The following is a 17397-nucleotide window of genomic DNA, read 5'->3' as shown; positions in this document are numbered from 1 at the left end:
AAGTTAAAAAAGAAAAAACCAAACAACAACCAACCAAACAAAAAATGCACAATGTGCCAAGGTAAGGTTGTAGGCGGCTTATAAGGAAACACAAAATGTTAGCTACAAAACAAATAAAAATATTCTATATATATTTTTAGTAGCCTTCTTTCATCTTCCTCTAGTAATAGAGTCTTTACTCCAGCTTTGTTAGAGACACCATGGCTCATAAATATTCATAGTTTTAAAGAAATTACATAGATTTTGTTTTAAAGTCAATATTGAGTTTGTTAATGAAAATTACCCAGTTAATTAACTAAACGGCATTCTAAACTGAACTTATATGAAAGTCTTTCTTACACTGATTGTTTTTTGTGAAGAAATGATGCATAAAAATTAACTTTTCCCCTTTCCATTTTCAATCATTCTTTTGTACATGCTCTAGGGACAGGGATTCTAAGCAGATAAAATTTTCTGAATACTGGATTTAAGAACTGCTGTTTTATGCAATCATCCTGCTAGTATTATGGAAGCATCAGTTATGATTTATCAATTAGTGTGGATCAAAGCTTGCATTTTATATTTGTTATGAGTTTGGTTATTTCTTTATTATCCAAGTCCTGTCTTGGACAACATAAAACCATGGTTTTAGTCCAGTTATGCTGTGAGGTGATTGTAGTGTAGTCACCTGTCTCCTTTTTTCCTAATATTTGTATTTTTGCAGAAACTGAATAGTAAAGCAGAAGCTACTGCTTCTTTTACAATCAGTAAGGAAAGCAATTCATACAGAAAGCTATACATTCTTCATTTTTCTGTATGCAAGTAGTAGTGATTTTTTTCAAATCTGACACTTCCAGTTGTTAAAAGCCCAGTTTCATAAAGTGCTTTGTATATTAGAGAGACCCTCCCAACATCAACAGTCTTCAGAGGTACCCTGCAACATATTTTGACTCATATTCATTGCAGTTTATCGTAATTTATCATGTTATGCATATCAAGAAAGCTAAATTTTAATTCACTGTCAGTTTCATCAAAAAGTGCTGCTCTGTTATTAAGAGCTTGGTAAGACAGCTAGCAAGAGAAAGGTGTACCTATCTAATATTGGGGGGGAAAAAACCCCATAGATTTCCACTGCTGTTAAAGTATGATCGTTTGGGATTTATTTTCTCTTCATTAGGAAAATTCTCCATATTTTTTCACAAATGACGTGTTGAGGAGATGCATTTCCTCATCTATATTCCCAAGCAGATAGGTAATAACTTCATTATTGTCTCTTTGGTAATTTCAGGTAAATAGGACATGACCTTGACAAGGAGATCTATACTGACAGGCTGAGCCTATGTATTGTTTTGGACCAAAACAAATGGGGTGGGGATGGAAAGAACATAACAGTGTATCATTTAGGCTTTTTGTGCAGGAAGATCATCCGAGACATGAGGTATGGATGGAACAGAAACAAGCAATGCAAGTAATTTTAGAATTCATAAGGAGAAGAAATGAAACTATTTAGATAAAGGTCTAGACTTTGATAATATGTAATTATTCAAATTTCACAGAGTATTCTCATGTTTTGAGAGATGTTGTTATCATTTCTATGATGGTAGTTTATTTGTGGGTATTTTAGTATTCTAATGGAAAGAGCAAAAATTGTAATACATAAAATTAAATAAGTGGAAATGGTTTGACAGTTTGCGATTAGAATAAAACTAAGTATTGTGAAGACCAGTGGCAGTTCGTAAAATTAGGATCCTTTACTGTTTCCCAATTTAGAGCTTAAATCTTTTCTATTATTCCATTACTAAGCTTCCAATTAATCTAACTTAATTAACACTTGAACTAAAGAACACAATTTTTGCTGCATCACATGTGTTGGGATTAATGTTTTGACACAAATCAGAATTTTTTCTTTGAAGGAATAATCCATCCTTTTGCTGTCCTTTGCACTTGCGATTTTTTTTTCCTTTGGTTGCAAATCAAGTAATGTTTTCAATGTTGATCTGCTACCAAAAAAAGGCAAAGTTTTATTTGAACAGAAAGGACTAAACTAGATTTTTAGAAAGATGTTCCAAATGAATTAGTCCTTTCCTGCATGTTTCAGTTTTTGCACTTTGTCTTCCTTGACATCCTGTAACACTCTTTAATCAGGCCTGTGTTCAGTCTTAGGCAGATCTGGGGGGAAGCATCTCACAGGTTTCCCTGTTTTCATTCTTCTGCAGGTGTTGCCTTATACCTGCTTTACCTATTGGTCTTCACCCTTAGAAAAGAACATCAGCCCTCCTCTAATAAAACCTAACAGTCTTTCTTAAATAGGAAAGAAAGATATAAGATACTAAAGGGGATGAAACTGGGTAGACACTAGATGTGATCACTGAGATAACAAATGAACAAAGGCAGGATGTGGGAAGAAGGGGGCCAAAAGCAAAAATGTCAAAAAGAGAATTGAAGTGGGACACAGGTCATGACTCACCATCCCTGTAGGCATCCAGGAACTCGTGGAGGCAGCCCAGAGACAGCAGGGCAGTGGGATGGCTGTAAGTCCCACCTGCATCAGATCCCACCTCAGGGGTGGAACTCCTGGAGCTGTGGATAACAGACATGGAAGACCGTAAGTAAAAAGGTAGGGAAGATTCTGGAGGGCCCCATCTCCTTCTGACCTCCCTGCCACAGAAAGGGCATAAATTTAGATGCCCAGTCATCAAGGCTGTGACCATTACTCCATGGAGATTTTCCCAAATTATGCTCCAGACTTCCAGAATTAGCTCAGGAAACAAGCTGTCCCCCAAGAGGGGGGATGAGCAAACAAAATCCCTGGGAGCCAGAATCTAAGAATCTGTTCACATAACACCTTACCTGGATCTTAAAAGGGATTGCCTTTGTAAATGCTTATTGATGCTTATCTCTAACCATAACCTTCCAAGTGCGAGGAAAGTCCTTTATTTATTTACTTGCTGTTGTTTTTATCTTTGTGGTAAAAGAAGATGACATTAAATTTCTGTATATAATGAATTGCTTCATGTTGACCTAGATTCTTTTTCATTTCTGTATTAAAAATATTGTAATCATATGTTTGTACTATTATTTAGTGCAGGAGACAACTTGTAAGAGAAGGATGGATTTACTTATATCACAATTTGCCTCTTACTGTAGGTGGGATTTATTTTGCTTTCTTTTCTTGTGTGATTATTTTTGAACACAATTGGTTGAAGTACAGTCTTTCACCACATCTAGTATTTAATCTGTTTTTCTGGATTGAACATATCTTAGTATATAACTGCTTACTCTCCCTACCCCCAGCCCTCCAACTTTACAAATGTTTCTTTCCCTGTCTGGTGGTAGGCCTAATATGCTTGATTAATGTTGATTGGAAGCAGATTAATTTAAATTTCAGATCTTCAGAAGTCAGCTTGGATTTTTGTCTGCCTATGATTACCTATTTACTTTCAGTAGTATTTTTGTGGAACTTGTTTACATTAATATTAAAGCTACTAAACATTGGAGATTAAAATTCAAAAGTTGTTAAGAAAGATGAAACTAATCTGCTGTGAAATTAGGCCCAGGTCTGCACAGATATTGAGTTAACATGTAAGGGAAATGAATGGATTTTTTTTTCTTTTATATCTGAGATCATTCTGGAAAAGCAAAGCTTTTGTTGTATTAAACAAGATTAGGAAGATAGAAAAAAATAATTTATCTCACTGGTCAGTTTTTTTTAAATAGGATATTACGGAGTGGCTGTGGTGAACAATGGAGATAATTTAACATATGGCAAATCAACTTCTTGCATTACAAACATCACTTAAGTAAGGTCTAATATATCGTATGCAGAGGTGTTACTTTAATATCAAGAAATCAGTATTTTCAAACCAAATTTGTAAAGAAATGTGTGTCGTGGGACAGTTACGTTCTTCTAATTCTCTCAGCTGCTGGTTGGTAGGCTTTGGTTTTGGTGTTTTTGGTTTTGTTTGGTTGGTTGGTTTTGTGTTTGTTTTTTTGTGGGTTTGTTTTTGTAACCTTCATTGCTTTCATGTCTTCAATGGGTTTAGATTTATTGTCTTCAGTAAAATACCGTCATTACGGATTAGAAGTTAGTACACAGCAGTTATGCTTCTTTAGCTGGACACTATTATATTACTGCTTCCATTAATGCTGTTTACAGGAAATTCATATTTTATTACATCTATCAGAACATCATGATCTGCTATTTTTAAGAGGGTCGCTTTAGTAAAATTGTGCTCTTAAAAACAACTAGCACTGGGAAAAATCATTATTCTTGATGGAAAACTAACTATACTTCTTGGCTTATTTTAATAATTAACTGTCATTTTTATTTTCCCTGCCCAGGCCCTGTATTTGCTGTTGTAATTTTTTTTTTTACTTTTTTAAGTACAGATGGTTTCTCCTCTAGCATACATTTACAATATTGCCCATGGTGTAGTATAGTGACACCTCACATCTCTAGCTATAGAAAACAATCTGGGGAGGACAGCATGGAGCTTTGTGTTGGCTTATTTATTTCCAACCTGTTCCTATATTTACTCCAAGTGATTCAGTGCTGTTGGATTTGAACTATGCCATTCACTGATTCTTAATTTCTAATATTGTTGGCACAGAAGAATGTGCTTAGTTAAAAATCTGACTGCTTTGAATGCAAATCAGGGAACCAAGTGGTCCAATCAGTATTGGTGATATATTTATTCATTATTTTTCTTCACTGTACATGTCTGCTCATGCATATTTGAACTCAACTGGCAACTATAAACACCTCATAAGAAAATGTATGCTTATATAACCTGGATTCAAGAGGTCAAGAAAGGTTAGATATCATTCAAATGATAAAAATCTTATTTTCACTATCACTTTACCTGAATAAAATTCAAACTTTTTAAAAAGAGTCTCATATACTGAAATAACTTTTTTTTTTCTTATGTACTATGAGCGGAATTTGTGGAACAACAAGAAGCCTGATGATATTGGTTTTGTTTGATTTCTTTTGTGAGGTGGAAGTTTTTCTCTGTGGGTTTTTTGTTTGCTTGTTTTCATTAGGAAAGAGTGTGTTTTGACTGATTCACAAGATACATACTGTAATAATTTGATGGGTCTACTCATTTCTTCTCTTCCTCCTACCAGTGTATAAAACTTGTATTTTAACACTTTATATAAGTATATATATGTGTAGTGCTAAATTGCTTTATGTTACTTTTTTTTTTCACCAAAAAAATGGCTTCTGCTTCTGGTGTTTTTTTCAGGTGTCCAAAGATCTTCCAGAGAAACAAAAAGAAATAGAGATTCTGTTAAAGGATTTTGTTGAACTTGATCAACAACTAAATCAGGTGATATTGTGGGTAACGCCTGTCAAGAACCAGCTGGAGCTTTATAACAAAGTGGGTCAGCCGGGAGCTTTTGATATTAAGGTAAAATGTATTCCATTTTAAAAAAGGATCAGGATACTTAGTGGTCAAAAAGTCAGTTGTAGAATCAGCTGTATAATTCGTATTAATAATATAGCTTTGAGACAGAAGTCAGCAATAATCCTCAGATGTTCTATGAATTAAGGAAAACTTTATTTTCCATTAGTGGTTTCTAGTGATAAGACAGTTTAGAACCAATGGTTTCAAGGTAAAATATAAATATAATATATTATTTTTGTTATATCATATCCATGAAAAAATAGACCCCAATATTGGTAGAGCAAATAATTTTAATACAAAGCTAACTGAAATTCCAAGTAACAGTGTTGGGCCATTTATGATATTTCATTCAAGTTAATATGACTATCAAAATCAGAATAGTTAGGGCCATATCATTATTCTCATTGCAAGAAAGATATCTAACTGCACACATAACATTCCAGTAGTCAATAAAGCTGATTGTCTAGTAATTGTAATTAAAAATTTGTAATCTGATCCTTGATATTTAATTAGTCATTAAAAAATGCCTGTATATGGGGTGAGAGCGGTCAGAGAAATTAAGGATGAGAAATACTGATTAGAATCAACTGGCCTGGTGGCTGTTTACTCAGACCTTTTGGCATTGCTTTTTCTGTCTAGGCATATATGAGCTTATCTTCACATAAACTGGAGAAATATTTAAAATACAATAGCTTATTGAAATCCATGAAATTTCTTTGGTTTGTACTTGCTGAGCATCTTTTTCACTTAGATGAATATTAAACAGAACACACTGTTTTGTATTGATTTTGATGATGCAATTTTCATGAAAAATGAAACAATTGTAAATATTTAAACTTTTTCTTGCCTTGCATGAAATGGAATGATTCCTGCTTCTGAAGATGTGTGAATTTGCTGAGTATTTTTATTAACTTAGTGTCTTTTAAGGAACTATTTTTAACGCCAAAACTCTTTATGTCATACAATCCCATTATATAAGACAGTCAATCTCACATCCTGTTGCAGTCCTATAATTGACAGAATGAGTTCAACAATAGCATTAATTCCCTTTATAAAAGATAAAATTAATATAGCTCTTTGGATATGTCTGTATACATACTGAATGAGTGATGGAATTTTGCTTTCAAGAAAATTATCGATCTTTATTTCCTGTATTTTAACAGAAAATTTTCATTGATTTATCTTTCCTTTGCTTATATGTTTCCATTCTGTTTCCTTTATTTCTAGAATAATGACACCATTGAAGTTTATATAAAATAAAAGCAGGGCTAAATTGCTGCAAATTATAAGTGTATTGCTTTTCATACTGCTTGTGAAAGAAATATTCTCTTTGGCTCTTTCGGTCCTCTTATGGTGATGTGATAGGAACATTTCTGAATAACTGTTGAAAGAACAGAAAAAAAAAATAATCTGTAGTCCTGAAGTGGTGAGAGGAAATCATGTATGTCGAGAGAGGTGAGGGAACAACTAAGAACTCCAAAGAAAGGCAAATATATTTTCTCTCTGGGAAAGATCCTACCATATTTATTTCATGGTTAAATTTAGATCACTTAGATTGACCAGTTTTGATTGAAGATGTAATAGGTACTTGTTTATATTGTTGTAAGGACTGTTAGCATATGAAGCGTGTTAACTTTTATCTGCCTCTTATATATCTGCATTGTCTCTGAAAGATGTAGGTTTAACATCTTAAAAGCTTTTTGCCTGATGGCTTACCCAGACTAATTTTCAAGGAGAGAATCTCTTAAATTAAAGACTATTAGATATCTCTGAAGGCAAATTGGATTCTTATAACTTTTTCAAGGTTAAGAATAAACATAGTAAGAGTTTTGAGACTGTTAATCATAACAAAACACACAGCAAAAGAGAGTAGATGTTATTTAGAAAAGCAGCCTATTTTTGGCAATATTTCATATTATACTCAACTTCAACCCCAGATTTCAGATCCATTCTAACATGCTGTCTGCGTTGATTAGGTCAAGCATGTGAACACGTGTGCTCTTGAATCATTGTTGATGTGATTATGATGCTTATGTGTATTTTTAAATTACTATCCACATGACAGCATGGCTCAGGAAACCCTCACATATTTATGACAATATAATTTGTTTTTGTAATTTTCTTAACCATTATTTAGAGTCCACAGTGCCATGGTTAGAACCCAGGTCTTCATTTAGGCACCATAATTATTTTTAGTGTTAGTTTCTAAAATCCCAAGTAGGATTTAATAACTCACTCATTTCCCATTTAATAAATAAGAGAAAGGATTCTCTATTCCCAGGGTTTAAAAAACATCTGTAGCACTATTTGCTTTGCTCATGTAATTAATCCTTAATTACAGTTTTCTTCTGTAAACAAGATTAAGAAAATAAAGTCCAAATAAAAAAACATTAAAATGCATATTTGCAAGCTACCAATCTGAAGTATTGAGACATAACTTATTTATTTGTAGGTGTTGAATATTTTTTTTTAACCACATTGATATAATCTCTCTTCTTAATAATAGCATAATACAGACTGCTGCTGTGAAATACCTATGTATATTGGATAGGGAAGGCAGAATATCCACATCTTTAAGAATCTGTTGACTCTACTGCTGCTTGTGACCACTGGAACACTTCTGGGTTTGCAATGTACCTTCAATGTAGCTTCTCATGCAGCTAAAATATATTTCATATTGTGTCCAAAAGTCTTTGGACTTTTCTAGTTTTCCAAGCTAACAGTACGACCTCTGTACATTTGCTCTTTGACCTGGAGTTATTCTCATTCTGATAGCTATTTTGCATGATTTAGTATTTATCCTTCACAAACTTTGATTAAATCAGCATGAATTTCCTTATTTTACAAAATGGTACAAAGAAATACTACAAAAATTTTCTGCATTATAACATATAAAAAGATAGAAATACTTAACACTGCAATCTTGTTTACAGCAGAATCACAGAATCACAGAATCGACTGGGTTGGAAAAGACCTCAGAGATCATCGAGTCCAACCCTTGGTCCAACTCTAGTCCGTTTATTAGATCATGGCACTAAGTGCCATGTCCAATCTCAGTTTAAAAACCTCCAGGGACGGCGAGTCCACCACCTCCCTGGGCAGGCCATTCCAATGCCTGACCACTCTCTCTGTAAAGAATTTCTTTCTAATATCCAGCCTAAATTTCCCCTGGCAGAGTTTAAGCCCATGCCCCCTTGTCCTATTGCTAACTGCCTGGGAGAAGAGACCAATCCCCACCTGGCTATAACTTCCCTTCAGGTAGTTATAGAGAGTGATGAGGTCACCTCTAAGCCTCCTCTTCTCTAGACTAAACAACCCCAGCTCCCTCAGCCTCTCCCCATAGGTCTTATGCTCAAGTCCCTTCACCAGTCTTGTTGCTCTTCTCTGGACTCGCTCCAGCACTTCAATGTCTTTCCTGAACTGAGGGGCCCAGAACTGAACACAATACTCCAGGTGTGGCCTCACCAATGCAGAGTACAGGGGAAGGATCACTTCCCTTGTCCTGCTGACCACGCTAGTTTTGATACAGGACAGGATACCATTGGCCTTCTTGGCCACCTGGGCACACTGATGGCTCATGTTGAGCTTCCTGTCAATTAGTACCCCCAGGTCCCTTTCTGTCTGACTGCTCTCCAGCCACTCTGCGCCCAGCCTGTAGCGCTGCAGGGGGTTGTTGTGACCAAAGTGCAGCACCCGGCACTTGGCCTTATTGAACTTCATCCCATTGGAATCAGCCCATTTTTCCAGTCTGTCCAGATCCCTCTGCAGAGCCCTCCTGCCTTCCAGCAGGTCGACACTCCCTCCCAACTTGGTGTCATCAGCAAATTTGCTGATGATGGTCTCAATCCCTTCATCTAAATCGTCAATAAAGATGTTAAATAGGACTGGACCCAACACCGACCCCTGGGGAACACCACTAGTGACTGGCCGCCAGCTGGATGCAGCCCCATTCACCCTCACTCTCTGGGCCCGGCCCTCCAGCCAGTTCTTAACCCAGCGTAGAGTACACTTGTCCAAGCCATGGGCTACCAGCTTTTGCAGGAGTATATTATGGGAGACAGTGTCAAAGGCCTTGCTGAAGTCCAGATAGACCACATCCACAGCTTTCCCCTCATCCACCAGGTGAGTTACCTGATCATAAAAGGAGATCAGGTTGGTCAGACAGGACCTGCCTCTCCTAAACCCATGCTGGCTGGGTCTGATCCCTTGTCCATCCTGAAGGTGCTGTGTGATTCCATTCAGGATGATCTGCTCCATAACCCTGCCAGGCACTGAGGTCAGGCTGACAGGCCTGTAGTTGCCAGGGTCAGCTTTGCAGCCCTTTTTGTGGACTGGGGTAACATTGGCCAATTTCCAATCATATGGGACCTCCCCAGTGAGCCAGGACTGTTGGAAGATGATGGAGAGAGGCTTGGCAAGTTCTTCTGCTAGCTCCCTCATCACCCTAGGATGGATCCCATCTGGTCCCATTGACTTGTGAGGATCCAGATGGCTCAGTAAATCACCAACTATTTCCTCCTGGAATACAAGGGCCCTATTTGGGTTCCTATCTCTGTCAACCACCTCCAGACATGAGTTGTCCTGAGGGCCACCTGTCTTACTGGTAAAAACTGAGGCAAAGCACATCTTCTGCCAGCACTGATGTCCAGGTTATTGGTGTTGTAGCCATAGCCATTGGATATAGACGTGTCAGGAGACACCTTCAGTGTGGACATAATGAAATTCAGCTCTTACTTTGTGGTTGTTTTTTACACGCCGATACTTTCTTTTTTATCAGTACTTCTCTCAGTACTGGTAACATATGGCTAGAGTGAAGCCCACTTTCTTAATCCTGCTTTCAGTTATGTTGAGTGACATTTTTCACTCTGTAAATAAAAATCCAGAGCTAAAGATGTGCATTTTGTAACTCCTTAGCATTCAAATTTAGTGGTTTTGCTGGTCATATTGTCCTAGTTCTTAGTGACATGAGTAAACCTGAATCCTAAGAAGTCACGGATGCTTTGGAACTGTTAATGCAACCATATCCTCCCAGTGCTAAGCTGTGGTCCTGCAGGACAACATGGATAATATGCAATGTGATTTTTGATGTAAGGAAGTTTTATTTAGCCTTTTCAGATCTGTCTGGCTGTGGTTCCAAAGAGCAGCAGCTCCACTTCTGCCTTGTTTGTTGGCCTCTCTGAGCATAGATTTGCTTCTTTCAAATCTGTGGCATTTTCACAGTATTTTGAGATATATTTCCCATGGTACCTTGGCAATTCTTTAGGCTAGAAATGTATGGAGAGGACGATATCCATCTAACAGTAGCAGATACTAGACTAACATCAAAGCAAGCTGCCTAGCAGTTACTGAGGTGCAGACATGCACGAAATTCTAAGGTGGTCTCCACTTTTCTCTTTAACCTAGACATCATTGACCAACATTCTGTCAAATATTCTTTTTGTGATAAACATTAATATAAACAAGAGTCTCTAAAATGAGCCATCATATACTGTTGGAATATTACATTTTTATATGAAAGACCTGTTCTTGCTATTGCATGATATATGGCAAACCTGCAGCTGACTTTGAACAGGCAACTATTTGTCATCTCTCAGAAATGTGCATAGAATTAGTACAGTTAGTTCAATTTGAGGTCAGCAGATACTGCTCTGATCATCCAGTCAGACCTGCTCTATGAAGTAATGCTTTCAGTTGTCTGAATTATTTCCTACTTGAACTGCAACACACCTTTCTCAAAAGGAAACCAACCACAAGAAGACTGGTTTCTAATTTCCAGGTATGGACAGTCATCACATCCTGTGGTAAATTACTTCAACAGTTGAGTTAAAAACCTGCACATTTTTCCTCAACTGAGTTTGTTCAGTTCTGTCTTTCTGTCATTGCTTTGTTTACCAAAATAGAGAGAGCTCCAGTATTGCATTCATAGGCAGTAATGAAGTTTTCTTCTAAACTCTGTTTGTTAACCATCGTTACTGTTGTTCTAATTCAGATAAGAAAGCAAATACAGAGTGTCTAATGAGTATTACTTCAAAAAGTAATTATTGTTACGGTCAAAGCAATTATTTTTGTGGTCCTGATAATAAAGTGGTTATCTTTAATCACAAGGTTATTGTGGCTAAGTTAGCTAATCAGAGTCTAAGTAAGTGGCAAATGTTGCTATAATGGAAGGTATAGTTGCTTCTGCATTGCCTCTGTAATGGAATATTTAAGGACCTACATGAGCACTTTGAAATGTATTTATTCTGATCCAGCCATCCAACTTTAATATACTTAAACCATTTAGGGATATGCTATTCTGAACATGTGGTTATAGACCTATACTTTACACTTTGAAACAGCTTTGCCTACGGCATCAACAATCTATGGAGCTCCAGAATTATGGCTAAAGGAACTTGTGTAAGCACTGACCTTTATTTCCTCCTACTGACTGTTCTGCTGAGATTTATTTACTGCACCTGCAAGAAGAAGAATAAGGGGAATCCTGGAAGGGAGGATAACAAGTGATGCTTCACTAGTTGTTTGACAGCTTAAGAAAATACCTTCAGCCTAACTTTTTATCCTGATTTCTCTCAATTTATTTTTCCTCTAAATATTTATTTCCTCATAGTCCTGTTTAATCCCAAGTCTATATATGATAGAACCCCAAGTCCTTCAGAATTTTGATTAGATATTCACTGTTGCTTACCACAAGAACCCCAGAGGGCTTTAAAGAATTGTTAGATTCAGAAGTCAAGTATCAGTCTAAGAGAACTAAAATAGTAGGGTTTTCTTAAATATATAAATATCAAAATGACTGGATAAGACAAAACAGAAGTAAAAGCTTTCCTATCACAACCTACTGCAACTGTGACTAAGATAAAATTAACATTCTGCAATCTGTTACAGTCAGATTGCACTTTTAAAATGTAATCTGTGTAACATTTGTGTAGTGCTAAGGCTTTAAAGAAATACCTTTGGCAGGAGTTAAAGGGTTTTTTACAGTCAAAAACCAAACCACTTATATCCAAAATCTACATGTGTGTACACATGTGTACACAAGTTTTATTGTGATGTGACATAGTCAACAAGAAATAATTAGCTAAAATAATTTTTAGAAACCCAAATATGTAAAGAATTGCAAGTATATTATCTAGTAAGGGAGAGATAAGTAAGCGTCAAATTAGGCTAGTGTTAATATGTTTCTTCTTACTGCTATTTTTTAACCATTACTACAGATTATTTGCTTTGGTATTTACTTTTTGAAATCTGTGGGCCAGTATTTTTATAAAGCTAAGCATCTAAGTCTTCTGTAAAATTTAAGTTCACAGATTTCTTCAGTCCTGCTCAATTAGCATAATAAACATGCTGATTCTTCTTTTTCTTTTGTGTCCAGAAGTGCAGCCCAGAGAAAACCACCTTTGTTAAGCAAGAAAACAAATAGCTAGTACTTTTGATATATGATAAATATTAGTCTACTGAAACACTTTTCAAATATTATTATTTAACTCAGTAGCCTTATTCACTATAGAAAATACCACTAACTGATTGTCGATTACTACTAGCTCATTGTAGATTATAATCTACAAAATTTTGTCAGTTTTAACACAGCTGGAGTACTGCCAAACTGATTGCAGGAAGAAAGACGTGGAAAAGAAAGAGCAAAAATCAAATTTTATGAGTTTGTAGAATTTTGTTTTACTGCCTATATATTTCATCACAAGAATTTTTCTCTCTTGTGCATAAGTTCCCCATAAACAGTCTCTTTTCCAAGCATGCACTTTTTGGTAGTCCTTGAAACAGAAAAAAATGTGGTGAATAACAAAATCTAACCCGTGTTGGTAGGAACATTTTGCATCTCTTGTCAAAATCATTATTTGTAGGATGTTGTGACTGCTGGGTTTTGCTTGTGTAATTACCATTAAGGTGTCTCTAGTTATGTAATTGGAGTGTGATTTTGCAATTTTTGGCCACAGAATGGAATCTCTAGCTGTGGTGTGCCGGGTCATTTCCACCACTACATACAGCTTTGAGCAATCGTTCAGAAACCCATATAGCTGTACAAGCAAATTGCATAAAGAAAAAATGGGCTGGAAAGGTCCCTTATGAATGGAATCTAAAAATGAAAATATGTTTACAGCCTAGTAACCTGAAAATACAAATTAACACTTGTTAAGAAAATGGTAAGTAAATGCATATAAGTAAATTCTGTATTTAAACACCCAACAAAGTAATCTTGAAAATAATTTCATGAGGTGCATTTTAGCTCTGATTCCCACACAGTACTTCTAGTGTAACAAACAGCACTTTAGTGAGGGAATACTAGAAGTTACCAGCTCATATTGCACAAAAATAAGTAAGAAAAACATTTTATTTTCTTGGTTATCTATGAAAACTGGTTGAATAGTGGATTTTTTAAAAAAAATTCCCAGTCTATCTCCTCTCAAGTGAATTTCAGGTTGAAAATATTTCTCCTGAGTTTCTTTATGTTGACTGAGTTTAAGTACATTTTTTAAAGGAAATGCCAAAACACATAGGTTGCTGTACTTTGAAAAAACAAATACAAAAAATTCTGAGTATTTTAATCTTTTATTTAAACGTTTGTCTAAAGAGCAAATGTAAATTATTTCAAAATAGCGTTATTTCTTCATCCGAGGAACTAATACAGAGTTACAGCCAGAATTGTATAACTAGAACTTAATGTTGGGCAGAATGCTGTCATTTCATTTTCATGTTGTCTTTTTGAACTTGTCTGACTCAGTGCATATATATATTATTCCGAGAATTATTATCTTTTCTGCATAACCCTGTGAAAACAAAGTCTGCTTACCAGAGGTGAGCAGCTAAAGGTAGCAGAGCACTTCAGGACAAATGCCTTTGGCCTGTTCTGGATCTCTTGGAAAGCTAGAGATTCACTGGTCATATGTGAAAGACCTTGATAACAGTTGGCCAGATGGACAGTGAGTGTCTGGTAAAAATCCTTTTTGATGGAATCTCTTTGCCTCAATTTCGCCCCTTGCATTTTCAACAGTGAGCTGTGATCTGCACTGTGGCTAACACGATCTGTTAGGCATACAGGTCTTGTGATTGTAGTTTTATGGCTAAGGTTTTGTTAAATTCTGTGTTTTAAGTGCTGTTTCACCTTCTAAGTTATCTATTATATTCTCAAAATCTACACTTAGATTTTGATTGTAGAATAAATATTTTGAAATCAGTCAAAGAATCCATTAACTAGTTTGGGTCAAAGTGTATGTAAAACAGCATCTTTTCTTCTCTGCATTCTTTTTCTGAACAATGGCAGCAAAAGGTGCATAGAAAAATATTTACAACTAAATGAAAATACAGAGGTTCACCCAAGCTCATTCTGTATTCCTCTATATTTTTCTGGTTGAACATGCTGCACAGTGTAAGATATGGATACACTGAGTTAACAGTGCTTAGAGTTTTGGTTTTCATTTCTGGATTTTATTTTAATAATATGCATATAACCACTGAATACATTTTTGTGGGGTTTATTTGCATATAATACTTTACTTCCACAAATTCTTTGACATTGCAATGATTTACTTTTTGGGGTCAAGTGACTGGGGATACTGAGTATAATTCCTGTTATAGGAGGAACTGGAGGTACTATTTTCCAACCTGAAGGGACAATGCTATCTTACACATTCTAAAAATGTCTGTTGATGTGCTCCTTACTTCTTCAGGAGAGCTCAGGTTGTGCTGGGTGGAATGAAGGTTATGGGGAGAAGAGAGTGTGGAGGGGAGCTGGGAAGTAGTAGTGCCTGCTCCTCTGCCTCCTAAAAGCCCTAGGGGTCACCATACTTCCTCTGACCATAGGAGGAGGTTAAAGCTGCACATCCTCTGAATTTCTCTGTCTTTGTTCGAGCACTGCTATTTGCCCTGGAAGACACTTTTCCAGGTGGATTGTGGGAGACCCAAGTGATTATAAGTTATGAGGACACAGAGCGGATGAATAGAAATGTGAGTGCTTGCACTTTAAGGAATGAATGGAGAAATGACGCTCTGAACAGGGAGCTGACAAAACGCAGAAATTCCTGATCCCACTTCTAGCTCACTGAAATCCTTCTAAACTCTTCCAAATCTTCTTCTCTAGACAATATTAAAACCTACTTTATGCTTTTCATCCACCTTGCCTCCAAATCATCTTGCAATCTCACTGGTCCTTTCCCCCTGCTCACTCAGTGGGAGTTTACCTTCTGGGTCGTCACTCACCCCTTCTGTACTCCTCTATAACTGACTTTTCAAAGGTTTACACAACCTTGATTTTTGCCTACACTGCTAAAGAAGCTTTGAAGTGTCTCTTGGTGTAGTATTAATACCTATTTACTGTCTATGGTGATCACTTGCCATATATTTAAAATAACATATTGTGTTCATTTTTGGCAGATAAAAATAGGCCATCCTTAAAAAAATGAATAATTTTATTCTTAAAAAATAACTTGTATTTGGGGTTTTTCCTTGATAAGCTTTGAATGACAATAGGAAAACTGTCAACTCTTGTCAATCACTTCATTATATACTCAACAACCTCCAGTCAGAACATAAGAGAGGAGCATGACTGAGGAGCAGCAAACCTAATTGTAGACAAAGAAAATTCACCCACACAAGAGAATGAAAGTACTAACTGGACATCGCTGTATTTTTCGTTCCATCAGCCTTCACTTGTCAGTGTCTGCTTGACAAGCTAGGCTGATAAGTCAGATTTTAACTGTTTATTTATACTTTTACCCTTTCATTTTGCTAACATCCTTTTAAATTAGTAGTCTTTATATGCAGTGAGAGGCAGTATAATTTATCCACATGAACAAGTAAGGAATACGTACCCCAGACATCTCACTGTATTCTGACACTTGTTTTCTGATTTAACAAAAGGCTGAACTGTGAAAACTTCTGATGATGAAATATTGTTTGATTATTTAAACTGCTCCTATTTTCAGTGCATTATTAAGATCTGCACTAAATGTCAATTTAATCAACTCACAGAACCTAGAGATTGATATTCTGTGCATAAATCAACTATCGCTCTTTCCAGAAATCTTTTTATGGGACTTTGAGAAGCAACCTACTCAAAGTTTTCCTTGTCAACTTTGAACATTTAGATTTTAAGCAGTCTGTATCCAAACCTCTATTAAAACACCCCCCCAAAAACAAAAAGCAAGCAAGCAACCAAACCCCTGCCCCGCACCCCCCCTCCACAAAAAACCACCAACCAAACAGCACTATTCCAAGTGCAAGAATATTAAACAATATTAAGTGTGAATGGATTGTGAAAACGTGGTAAAACTTTCCCAATAGATAATAATTGTAAATTTTCTAATCTGTAAAAAGACTTAAGAATGTGTTCCAAAACATATCCATGTCCCACTGTCTCAGGAGAGGAAAGATTTTTGAAAAGTGAACAAGTATTTAATGTGTGGTTGTATTTTTCTAGGAAATAATGGCTGACTAGTAAATCAGTATGTGATTTTGCTCTTGAAAGTGTAAGCTTTTTGGAAGAGTGGGTGAGTTGCTTGGAAGCTAGTGAGGTTGTACCTCAGCTTTGCCTTTTGGCTTCCTTCTTGTACTATTAATAACAACTCAGGAACTAGTCCCAGAGAAAAGCATAATACAAATGACCAAAGAAATATAGGAGGAAACTTATGGAAATGACAGAGCAAATTACCAAGTTTCTAGTGAAGCCAATACCAAAACTATATCTTACTTCAGTGTAGGTAGGTTTTTAGAGATAGGATATTTCCTCTCCTATTCAGAAAACACAGTTTTCTAAGATTCTCCCAGTTTGTGTTCTTTTTCATGTGCTCTTATCTTAGCAGAAAGCCTTCTTTCTCTTGAAAACCCAATTCTTGAAAGTTCTTCATCATTCTTCTTCTGGATAATGCATGTTATTTATTAAACAGTAACGCCTCTTCAGTAAGATTATAAAGATTATAAAATTATAAAATACTGGAAGCAGAAGAACTGCCCATACAAATGGCTGCTTATATCTACAGAAGGTCCTATTAGCTTTGGT

General features: G+C 36.1%; 1 protein-coding gene across 11 annotated transcripts in view; it reads left to right on the top strand.

Moving 5' to 3' along the window:
• Window positions 1–17397, top strand: part of DMD (dystrophin) — a 1259796-nt gene that overhangs the window by 856809 nt on the left and 385590 nt on the right. For all 11 annotated transcript variants that reach the window (XM_082049442.1, XM_082049444.1, XM_082049438.1 and 8 more), the window contains one exon: window positions 5226–5390. In XM_082049442.1, the coding sequence (XP_081905568.1) occupies window positions 5226–5390 (165 nt within the window). The remainder of the gene's footprint in view (window positions 1–5225; window positions 5391–17397) is intronic.

Source organism: Streptopelia decaocto (genome assembly GCF_964273445.1).
Source record: "Streptopelia decaocto genome assembly, chromosome: 1".
In the NCBI taxonomy this organism is placed as follows: Eukaryota; Metazoa; Chordata; class Aves; order Columbiformes; family Columbidae; genus Streptopelia; species Streptopelia decaocto.
Note: the sequence above shows the minus strand (reverse complement) of the source record. Positions and strands in the feature narration are given on the sequence as shown.